The sequence below is a fragment of the Neomonachus schauinslandi genome, chromosome 1, assembly GCF_002201575.2.
Source record: "Neomonachus schauinslandi chromosome 1, ASM220157v2, whole genome shotgun sequence".
In the NCBI taxonomy this organism is placed as follows: Eukaryota; Metazoa; Chordata; class Mammalia; order Carnivora; family Phocidae; genus Neomonachus; species Neomonachus schauinslandi.
In genome coordinates, this window is record NC_058403.1 from 172,741,059 (window position 1) to 172,753,555 (window position 12,497).

General features: G+C 36.9%; 1 protein-coding gene across 1 annotated transcript in view; it reads right to left on the minus strand.

Annotated features, from left to right (window-relative positions):
• CHL1 (cell adhesion molecule L1 like) overlaps window positions 1-12,497 on the minus strand; it is a 209,000-nt gene that overhangs the window by 6,010 nt on the left and 190,493 nt on the right. Inside the window, exons 21-28 of the mRNA XM_021694896.1 lie at window positions 12,067-12,289; window positions 10,670-10,785; window positions 10,336-10,540; window positions 10,010-10,132; window positions 8,719-8,898; window positions 5,197-5,358; window positions 4,310-4,441; window positions 1,399-1,471 (exon numbers count right to left, since the gene is read on the minus strand). Of these exons, the coding sequence (XP_021550571.1) occupies window positions 1,399-1,471; window positions 4,310-4,441; window positions 5,197-5,358; window positions 8,719-8,898; window positions 10,010-10,132; window positions 10,336-10,540; window positions 10,670-10,785; window positions 12,067-12,289 (1,214 nt within the window). The remainder of the gene's footprint in view (window positions 1-1,398; window positions 1,472-4,309; window positions 4,442-5,196; window positions 5,359-8,718; window positions 8,899-10,009; window positions 10,133-10,335; window positions 10,541-10,669; window positions 10,786-12,066; window positions 12,290-12,497) is intronic.

Here is a 12,497-nt window from a genome sequence, read left to right on the forward strand (position 1 = left end):
GTGTGAGATGGCCTCTTTTTAAAGAGGCAGCAGGGTGTAGGGGAATGAGTTTTTGAGCAAGGCATTATCATAGTTTTCTTGCCTATAAAATTGAACTATTAATATTTGTCTTTCAAATATATTTTGAACAGTTGCCATAGGCCCCTAATGATTCTTGCTTCATGGAATTTGAGCCACAATTTGTAAATTTGTAAAGTTCTTTCTTTCAGTCTCTCTTCTTCCCTTCCTTTTTCCTTCTCTCCCTCCTTCTCTCCCCTCTTTCCTTCCTTCTTCTTCCTCTAATGATCCTTATTCTGAAAGAACTTGAAGTGATTAATCAAGAAATATAAAAATATAAAGAGCTTTGATTAAGTGGAAAAAATAAGAATTAGTATAGAGCAAAGTAGAGCCTATAATGAGGCTCAGGTGTACATCGGTTAACCCAGAACAGCTCATCATAATGCTCTATGTCATTGATTATAGTAATGGATCCAGGGATGGGCCAGTTAGAGTCAATCAGGTCTCTTTTGCGATATGAATTTGGCCTCCTGTGTGCTAAAGGCTGTATAAGCCCGGGCGTTGCAAGCTCTCTTGCCTGCAATATACAGAGGACCTGACGGAAAACAAGGACGTCCCAAACAGGAAGGGCTAAGAAACAGAGATGGTGGTGGAAGGGGTAAGATGGTGAGCAACAACAAGAGAATGGGAAGTTGAATGCATCCTCAAGCGCTACCCCACTCCTCCAGATACCAAGCAATTCCTCCCAGGTATGGCATTCTTCTCCACCTTAAGTTTGGTCATGCTCCACCCAGTAGTTTACAGTAACACAATCCATTTCATTCTTTACAGCCTATCTTATCTCTTTGGATGATCCATTATCAGCATCCCTTCAAGGCAGACAGAGCTGCTCCCCTTTTTGCACTCTTCCTCTCTTTACCTAATTACAGTGATTTGCAGAGATAGGTTTTTTCCCTCTGCAGACTAGGATCTGTAACTCATTCACCTCTGTAAATCTAGACAGTAGGTGCACAGAATACATGTTTACGGATATAAATTGGATACAACTTGGGCCCATAATGGCCATGCTGAAGACTTCAAGATGTTTTAATACTCCAAATAGATATTCACTCTAAATAAAAATAGTGAAATAGTGTCCTTTTGCATAGCACACAGAGCTTTAAGAAAAGTCTCCCAGCACACACGTCTACCTAGAGTGTGGCTACACACACCCCTGCACCTGGAGGTGGGCTGCTCTCTCTTAAGCAGGTCCTATTTTTGCAAACTATTCTTTAAAAAGGCATTACAATATAGTAGTGTAACCTTTATTTTAAGAATAAATACTTGTTCGTTTTTGTATTTTTAAGCTTATAACCTGATCAGTACATGTTTTAATACATTTTAAAATGGAACACTGTTTACCTGTATTCACCAAAGGTTTCATCTTTTACTGACTGAACTTCTGGATCTGGATGCAGATCTTCCTTTTCTTTCACTAAAAAACAAAGAGGGGAAAGTAACACAAATAATTTTTAAAGACATACTAACTGTGTTGTTAAAGATGGATAATCAATGAGAACAGCATTGCTCCAATTTTTTGATACTAGTAAGTCAAGTTTTTTTCTTTGTGGTTGTATCTACAATCCATTAGTTACCTCCTTGTTTATGCAAAAAAGGGAAAATGATCTCCTGGATTCTCCTGATTTGTCATCAGAATTACAGCATGTTGCAGATCTTCATGTGGCTATTCAGTATTATGTGGGCAACAAGTCTTACTGGAAGAGTCAAACTTAGTTATGGTTTCTTAATGGAGACCAAATTACTAGATACACATTTTACTACCCAAAACCTTTTGATGATGTCATAGCCTCCTACCAGATCTATGTCACTAAGCTAAAGTGATTAAAAGTCAACCATTTAGTTGTTCTGCTCTCTCTCTTACTCATAATTGCCTCAAAAATCAGAACATTCAGGTCTATAGTGACATTTTAAATTTGATTTATTCCTAATAGTGGGACACAGGGCAAGGGGGCTCTTGTTTAACTTTACTAGGAAAACTCAAACAAAAATCCTGATGTGAGAGGCGCCTGGCTGGCTCAGTTGGTTAAGCGTCTGCGTTCAGCTCAGGTCATGATCCCAGGGTCCTGGGATCGAGCCCCACATCGGGCTCCCTGCTTCAACAGGGAGTCTGCTTCTCCCTCTCTCTCTCCCTCTTCCCCTCCCCCTGCTTGTACTCTCTCGCTCACTCGCTCTCTCTCTCAAAATAAATAAAATTTAAAAAAAAATCCTGATGTGGGAAACAAAGGCAAAAGAAATGTAGCTTACATTAAAATCTCCTTAGAGCTTACAGCCCACTGATAGATACCTGAAACATGGAGACCATGACCTTCCTCAAGGCACTCGAGGCTGCTTTAGAGCCTTAACGTTTAAAAGGAACCTTATCTTGGCAGCAGCTGGCCCCTCGAGGCCCTGAAAGCCTTGCTTCCAGATTCCTTGGAGATTTGTGCTATTCCTCATCCCCACGAATTAAAAAGTATACAATCAGTCACTGCTCACAATCCCAGTATAGCAATTTCTGCCCACAGGTCCTGTCCCGTGAGCAGGGAAAGGGTTAAGGTCTAGGCAGGAGAGATAGGAGGCCCCTGACTCCCCTGACCAGGCTTGGAAACTATGCCTGGCAGGTGGAGATGCTGAGACAGAGCGGAACAAGAGATAAGGGAACAAACCAAGATGGCAGAAGACTCTCAAGGCCATGGGCTTCCCAGTCCGTTCTCAATAAAAGCCTGCCCCTAAAAGTCCTCAGTGGCAACCCTGTCGGGACCCCTCTCACTCTGAGAGCTTTTTTCTTTCCTTTCTGCTCTCACCTTCACTTAATAAACTTTCACTTCACTTCACCCATTTGTGTCTGCAAGATTCATTCTTTGACTCCGTGAGACAAACCCAGCAACCCTGTAATGATCCTTCTTCATGGCATCTTTTACTACTACTTGCAGAGACCTAAGGGATTCTTTTAGTTGTCCTATAATGTGAAATGCTGACTTTTTTTTTTTCTTTTCTTTTCTTTTTCTTTTTTTATTATGTTATGTTAGTCACCATCATTAGAATTTGGAGAGGGTCACACTTCACAAGTGACTATTTGTTGGGGATCCTCAAAAAGGAATGTTATATGTCTTTAAATTTTCCAATTAACTAGGACGTTTAATCATTGAAAATCTAATTCATAATAATTCAGCCGTCATAGAAAAAAAAAGAGATCTATGATTGCATAAATTTCCATGCATAAATTGCATTAGATGTTGTAAAAATTTAAAAATTATGCTCTTCTTTTTTTTTTTAAAAAAACTTTTTTTTTTTTAAAGATTTTATTTATTTATTTGAGAGAGAGAGTGAGAGAGAGAAAGAGCACAAGAGGGGGGAGCGGGAGAGGGAGAAGCAGACTCCCTGCTGAGCAGGGAGCCCGATGTGGGACTCGATCCTGGGATTCCAGGATCATGACCTGAGCCGAAGGCAGTCGCTCAACCAACTGAGCCACCCAGGCGCCCAATTATGCTCTTCTTTGATTGTTTAATATACATATAGGTTCCCAATAAATATTTGTTAAATGAATAATAAGCCAATAAAAGAACTTCTCACTAATCTGAACATCATCAAACTAATAACAGTGGGATCTATATCTTTCCCCTTATATAAAAGCATCTTGAACACTAAGCAATAACTAACAATAATAATAATAGCAACAACATAATATGTATATCTAAAAGATAAATTTGGAAGTTGAATTAAATTAAAGCCAACTGTTATATTAACTCTGATGGTTTTTATTTACATTTTATGTTCATTAATTCAGGAGGCAGTGTATCTAATATATGTCATGGTAATAAAAAATGCATTCCCAGCAATGATTAACTCTAGTAAAGCTGACTAGTGGAGACAGTACTATTAGAAGGTACTAGTGAAAACATTCTCTGGGTCACAAATACATGACAAGGCATGCTGTAAATAGGTCCTTCCTCTTAAAATATGTGTGTGTGGTTTAGTGATCAGTGTTTAACATCTCTGATATTTTACAGGCAGAAAATAGAAGGCTGGAAGTATTATATGCCTCGTTAAAGACTAGTAACCACCTGAAAATAATATTCTAGACCTTACATCCTTTGGTTGGTTAATATAGGATTTTTTTTTTCCCTCTCAGTACATTGCATATCTATTGTGCTACCATAAATTTGACTTAAATGTGTAATTTAAAAAATAAAAGATGTCTCTGAAGAATGCCTCCTAGAAAATACTATTTAATAAACTGAAAGTATATTACTATATTAAGAAACAGCTTTACCTGAGTACTTTCCACCTCTGTTCCTCTTCACAAAGCAAACAGTTAACAGTATTAGTGTGAGAAGAGCAATTGCACACATCAATCCAATAAACCAGCCTTGAGTGGAGATGTCATCGTATAAACCGGCGTATTCTGTTGTACAAAGAGAAGTCACACGTTGAATGCTAGAGACCGTCTTTGGGATTATGCCCCCTTTGGGAAAATGAAACATCATTTTTAAACATACAAAATAGCATCCATTTTATTTTTCCTTTCAGTGACCCTAGAGGGAATGTGATTTAAAGGACATTTCATTGGAAGAATACTGATAAATCGTTCATTCTGTATTTAGAAAGGGCCCTCTCAAGTTGCATTTGACTCTGAGGATGAAAACCAAAAAGGGATAGTGGAGGCAGACTGAGTGAAACACAGAAGCAGCGCAAGCAAGCAAAAGCATAAGCTGCCTTGGTTATATGCAGATCGCCGTGGAGTTTCTGCGGGTTTTACTCTGTTTTGGTTTTCTGTTTAGTTTTGTTATTAACATGTGTTAATTGGCAGGCGGTATTTTGTTTAGTCAACTACTCTGGCAAAAACAATAAGGAATATGTTGGATCTTTGTGGAACATTTTTCATTTTGATAATTTTAAAATGCTATGATGAGCACTGGGTGTTATATGCAACTAATGAATCGTTGAATGCTACATCAAAAACTAATGATGTACTATACGCTGGCTAAACTGAACATAACAATAATAAAAAAATGCTATGCCAAAACAAACTGAAACTGTTATCTCTGTAACTAATGTACTCCATACTTTTATCTTTAATACAGGAAGTATGTAAAATTAAATAATCTACAAAACAGATTTATTGTCTAAGAATGCCCCAAATACAATCTCACGTCTCACCTCTCCCTCTTGTCTCAATTACATCTTCAAAAATGCTATTGTTATCAACCCAATTCTTAGTCAATAGGCGAACTATATGTTCAGCTCCCGGCTCAAATACCTCTACTGGGTGAGTCTTTTGAGTAAGATTGACTCCTTCTGGTATCTTCCCGATACTTTTACCTAAGAAATGTACACAGTTAAATCATATAAATCGTAATCATTGAAAAGCAGGACATGAAAAGAAAACAAACAAACAAACAAACAAAACACTGTTATTTGAGAAGAGAGCCATTTGCAGCATTTTTTTTCTCAGATAGCTTTTGAATTACTGGGGAGATCAAGAAAATCAACATTTCAAGATTTCCTTTCTTAATATACTGAAATGGAGGAAATGAAATGAATTTAATTCATGTCCTTTAAAGATGACGTACTTGTTGATGAAATGGTACTATAAATCTGCCCAATTACATGAATGGTTCAAAACCAAACACAGACTTCAAAAAAATTATACAGTGTCATTTGTGCAATTTGAACTTTCACAGACCTAGCAGGAAACTAAACATGGCCATTCTGGCTTATTTTTGAAAGCAAATGACATTATAATTTTAAATATCTATTACTTTTTTGTCTTGGTCTTCTCTATAAATATTGATGGAATAGTATCATAACAAGGTCATATATTAAATACTTGAAATTTGTAGAAATATAAGCAGGTTTATAGGTACATAAAGTACAGGTTTATAAGTACCTTTAAATGAAATGCACTGAGATTTTTTAAATATTATGAGACATTAATACTTTTAAAAAAGAAAGATGACTATATCAATATATTAACTGTAGAATCTCATAGTAGCAGATAAAAATGAGTTGAGTGTAATTAAATATATATTTAACTTCTGATGTTGCAACAAAACATGTAAAATATTTTTGTATTTGATCCATAGTTTTGCTGAGAATCAATTCAACATAATAAATGTAAATAATTTACACTGAAAATAATATATGCCATGTTGAGAATATTAAAAGTTATGAAACCCTGTTTCAAATGGGTATATGCCACACATTAAAATCTGGTTATAACTTTTAACCATAGAATAGAAATTGATGATATAGTTACTGATAACAAAAGGGCTTCATTAAAAAATGTCACCATGGGAGAAATAAGGCCAATTATATTAGTTGAACAAAGCCTTTAAGATTGAGCACCACTGAAATAGAACACAATTAATTCTGACTTTGGAAAACAGAAATATTAGTATAACATTAAATAGTGCAAGCTTTTGAAAAACAGTGCAAAGCAAGTGTTCTGTTCAAACCAGCAATGACACAAATATTTCTGATTAGCTCCATCATCTTCCCCCTCTTAGACTATGGAATGTGAGCCACCTCAAAATCAGAGTGACAACCAGAAAATAAAAAAAAAATAAAAAATAAATGCTTGTGTATCAAATCCTATTTTCTGAATAAACGTCAGATGACCTTAAAATGTGCTATCTAGGCAGAGCAAGGAGAAGAAAGATACGCAGAAACAGATTCCAATTTGCACAAAAGTTATTTTTAGAGTGTTTAGTGATATCAAGATTTATCTCCTCAGTGAAAATATGTATTTTTCCTTTTCCAAAGATCATGCTGAAATCCAGTGGCAAAAGAGATTAGTATAGTTTCTTTCCTGCAAATATGGCAAGATATGCCTACAGAAGAGAAAGCAGTGTCAACGGGCAAAGGGGCAGTAGCTGAAAATGCAGAATTCTGAAAAAGAGCACAAACATACTAGTAAGGAACATTTTCAAATTCCTGAGACATAGGGCAGTGAAGAACTAGGCTGTAAGACACTCAAGCACATTAGCTGCATCTTTAATTTGCAATGAAGATGCAGCATCATTTATAAAACAACACAAACAGCATTTCCATCTGCTTAAAACAGTTTTTCCAACATGAAGGCAACCAAACTGAGATTTTCTAAATACTTCCATATATGCATATGGTAACTATAACTATTGTAAGAGAATTTTATGAATTTTTTTTCTTACCTGCTGCAAATTAGCAATAATGGGATTAGCATATCTCATGCATATTATGGTTTTGGTTCTAACAAAATAGCAACCCTCTCCATTCCTTAAGCCCTGTTTTGAAAAATACAGAAGTCGCATATTTAGATTACTACTCTTCTGACTTCTTTTCTCTGTATTGAACACTTGATGCCACTTTGAACTCTTGAGAAATAAGATCCTTTTAGTTACTAAAACGTTTTCAATCATCATCTTTAAATCTCTCTTTTGAGTAGGTAAATGAGTTCTTCATTTCACTTGGTGTCTCATTTGTCCTTGGGAACAATGTGCGGGTTTCTTGGAAGAAACTCTTTGAGTATACATACTTTTCCCATAAAGGGGAGTTTTGAGTACTTCGGGTATCTAAGGAAAATGTAAGTCCTTCATTAGGTAGACACAGTAGGGACAATAAGAAGGAGAAACAGACAGTAAAGGTCAGAGCATAACCATTCACACACAAACCCTGCTTTGACAGTGATTCACATACACTTGAATATATTTTATAATAATATACATATTTTATAAGTGACAACTTAGTTTTTTTCATTACTATTTTCTTTTTCCATTGACTGACTCAATCTTTTTTTTTCTAATCTAAAATTTGGAAACCCATCCAGGGCAGTGTCTGACACATAGTACATGATAAGCAAATGATTCTATCTGCCTTCCTGCCATCTCCTTTTCCTTGTTCCCTCCATCAAATATCCTTCTAGGTCTGATCGACTTGAATCCAACACAAAGCCCTCTTTTTAAACTTATTAGTGTGTGCAGCAGTTCCTCTGATTCATTTCCTTTTTATGCTCTGCCTTCTTAATTTTTCTCCTTTTAAGTTCAGCAAGAACATTGCTAAAATCATAATTGTCGAAATAATTTGGGAAGGGAAACGGGTCTGGGTTGGAAAAAAACAAAACAAAACCGAAAGGTGCAATTGAATTTGGAGAATTCTACAAATTAAATCAGAGGTTGATGGGCCATTTCCAAGCCAGTATTTGGCATCAACCGGTAGACAGTAAAATAAAACTGCTACATAAATATATATATATATGTATATATATATATATATATATATATACATATATATATATAAGCCAAGACATGGAAGAGGAATGTATTAGATCATTGTTACAAAACGTCCACCAGGGCAAGAGGCAAATATTTTTCTGTATGTAAACACTTCCAAAAGAAAAATATCCCTCTAGTAACCTTATGAATAACTTCATGACCTTACGTACTCCTATTTTAATTAAGTAAAATTATAGTTCCTGACCTTACATACACTGAGGCTATAGTTTCACTGCTGTTGTGTAGAAATCCATAAATTGCGTCAATGTGAACTTTACAAACAAGAGAAATAAATTCTGTATCTATATCAGTGAAAAACAAAAGGTCAGACAGATTGAGATCACAATCATTTCTAATTTACAATGACTAGCTTGGTACACTCCCTTCAGAGCAGTTTAAAAAACAGCATACAGAAGCCTCCTGCACTTACCCCCTTCTCCTAACGTGGAGCTTTCCTCTGTGACTGGTTTTCCGCAGCCCTTTGAAGTACAAGCCCTCAAGTAGAATTTGTACTTGGTAGTTGCATTGAGGTTTGAGAGACGCCAGCTGGGCTTCAATGGAGTTGTAATGTTGATATCATTCAGTTCTCCAAGTTCATAGGTGTCATTTACTAAAGAAATAAACAGGAACAACAGTGCCTCAGATTTCACAGCCTTAACAATTCACGTTATGTTGTCCCTTATTTTTGAGTCTGTGTTTGGAATTCATGTCCTCAAAGTCTAAAACTCTCTGTGATTTCAGTTCCCTAATTTCCATTTTGAGATGATGCTTAGATGTGAAGAACTGTTGGACATGGAAGGCACCATGATTAAAAATGACTTGATTTCCTCTAAACATGTTGTTTTCACCCAAATGGCACAGCCGCACAAGAGCAGAGTCTATTCTGAGTAGTGATCCAAAGATAACTCTTTAATTTTCTTAACACAACCTGCCTACACCAGCGGGCTACTCACAGAGGATTCTACAAACATACATTTAGGGTTGAGACCAGAGCACGTGTCAGACACAAAGAGGCAGTGCAGTGTGGAAATTATGTGAGCTTTGAATTTCCGTGACATCATTTACTTACTCTTTTCTTTAGCATGTTTCTTAATTCTCAAGGCGACTCATATGTAAGTATTAAATATACGTCTTCTGGTACCTACTGACTCTTCTTCTAAAACAGGGATTGCCAAGCCTTCCTGAAAAGAACTAGACTGTGAATATTTCAGCCTTGGTGAGCCACACCATCTCTGTCTCAGCTACTCAGCTTGGGCCACTGTAGTGAGAAGGAAGCTACAGACAAATGTAAATGACATGTATGGCCTGTTTATGAAAACAGGCCACAGGCTGGATTTGGTCTGCAAGCCGATTTACAGACCCCTTTGTTGTAAGGAGGTATGCCAGCTTACAAACCGTGATCATTAGAATCTCAGCAGAGCAAAACAAATACTCAACCAAAAATGAAGTATTAACAGGTGAATCCAGGGGCACCTGGGTGGCTCAGTTGGTTAAGCATCCGACTCTTGGTTTCAGCTCAGGTCATGATCTCATGGGTCATGGGATCCAGCCCTGTATGGGGCTCTGCACTCTGCATGGAGTCTACTTGGGATTCTCTCTCCCTCCCTCTGCCCCTCCTGCTCAATGTTCTCTCTCTCTCAAATAAATAAATAAATAAATAAATAAATAAATAAATAAATCTTTTTTAAAAATAGGTGGATCCAATTCAGATATCTACTTACTTATCTGATACTGTAATAGATAGCCAGTTAAGTTTCCATTCAATTTCTTAGGTAGTCCCCAGGTTAAAGTGGCAGTGTCTTTATCAACTTTGATGACCTTGAGAAAAGCTGGTTGTTCAGGTACTAGAAAACATAAGACCAAGAAGATAATTGGTAAATTTCTTTAAAAAAAAAAAAAAGCTCCATTAGATTCCAGTTTTCCAAAGAAATTGAGAAGCTAACTCATATGAAGTACATATTTATTAACTACTAATAAGGAGGTAAATGTTTAATTTGGCCATTGGATAATTCCCATTGTTGGCATTATTCTTCACTGTTATTCTTACCTCCTTCTGGTGTTTGAAATATATAAGGCTCACTCTCTGGACCAGCTCCTTTGGAATTATAGGCTAAGACTGTTAAGTGAAATTCACTAAAGGCATCTAGAGAAGGAACCATTCCATAGTTTCTTTGTCCTGAAAATCTCAGAGTGTTTACTTCTTTGGGATGTGCTCTTCCATCCAACAGACTTTTTGTTTTCCACCAATTTATCTGCAATGGAAATAGGAACCCTTTAACATACCAACCATGGTGGCAGATTCTCTTCTAGCTTCTTCTAAGATCAGTTCTTATTTGCATTTAACATATTAATTCAGCAACAAGAAAATCTATGATAAAAACCTGATATCCTTTCAGATGTCCATGTACTCTGTCCTTTGGAATTGTTGACCAGGTAACTTTAACTAATGTGCTGTTTATAACATCCACCCCATGGATCACTGGAGCTGTATCAGGATCTGTTAAGCACATAAGAATGATGAGCTTTCAATACCCTCAAATGTGATTATTAGGATCCTTTTCAAAAGGTGATTTTTCATATTGCTTAATCCCTGAGCACAGCACTCTTATGAAATCAATTCTAAATAGAACCAAGAGAGTTTCTCATTACAGAGGAGTTTCAGAGCCCAAATAGGTTTCTAGGAGAAGATAGCTTATACCACACTGAGAAATGCAGCTTTCCAGGTGGATACAGTGTGGGCAGTGTAACTGGAACCAGTGGCCAGTGAAATATTCTGTGGGCATCTTGCCTTTAGAAGCAGATGAACTAAACAATATAACCAAAATTACTTGAGAGCTTGATCAGTCTATTAATAACAACAGCTAACATTAACTGAGCATATGCTATGTGTAGGCACTGTTCTGAGCAACTGGCTCACTGGACTGGCTCACATAATCCTTAGAACCCTATAAATTGGTATTATTATCCCCATTCTATAGGGGAACTAACTACAGAGGAATAAACCAAATGCAGAGCAGCCAAGACTAATAATATCTTAGCTCACAGTGATATGCCCAGTGTAATTTTATTTGGGTAGAAGGATTTAGATAGCAGGTATATAAGGAGTTAGTAATTTCACATTCTCAACCTGTTTCCATTCTTGGATCAAAATACTACCTTGGATACTGGAAAAACAATGAGAATAACTCCTGTGTAGTGACATGGAATACACCATCTTTCCTTTTTTTAATCTATTTGTGGCAGTTATAATGGTATAAGAATTTAATAATGAGCATATCACTAATACTTCAAAACAGTGTGTGTGTGTGTCTGTGTGTGTGTGTGCGTGCATGCGCAGCGTGTACGTGTGTGTTTGTAATTCTATAGATAAATCTCAGTCTGTATCTCATCTGCATTAGGAAGGTTCCAAAAATATAACTGAGGCCAAGGATGACATCAGGTGGCTGTTAGAAAGTCTCTGACAAGTAAGGACAAATGTAACTGGAAACACGACAGTTATGCTGCTTAACTATTTGTAGTGATGAGTACTGGTCTTTGATTTTTCATATAGAAATAGCTTTACTGGGAAATAGAATAAAATTAAAACTTTCAACATAATTCCTTACCACTCTATAATGATTGGCTATCCTGCAGTCAACCTTAAATTTCTTATATCTCCCACAGCTAGTACATCCTCTTTGCATGCAGTAGTTGCTCAAAAATGGTCATCAACAGAAATGCAATATACTTGAAAGAAATTGCTCTTGAAGTGCTTAGCAGTTTCAGGCACATCACTTACAGTCTTCTCCAGAATAGAGAATCACTGACTGAGGCTCAGGGCCGGAGCCAAGGTGATTGATGGCTTGGACTTGGACATCATAAGGAGCATAGACAGTAGGCGTCATCACCCGCAAGGTGTGGTTTGTGACTGTTTCTTCTTCCCACTCCACAGGGGCTCCCTGTGGCTTCCAGGTCACTCTGTACTCCAGCCCTGGTCCATTCTGCTCCATGGATTTCAAAGGCTAAGACAGAAGGCAAGACTCATGTAGTGTGATCACAGATAGGCTGAATCAGAGACGGTGGCAAGCCGCTCCAAATGGCAATAAGAAACACCACAATAGAGGGATCCTGTCTTAGAAGATTTTAAATCCCCCTCTTTGGTTTAGAAACACTTGTGAAAATTTTTGTCTTTCTGTAAGTTTAGGTTTGAAAGTTAGTCCCTCCCCTCCC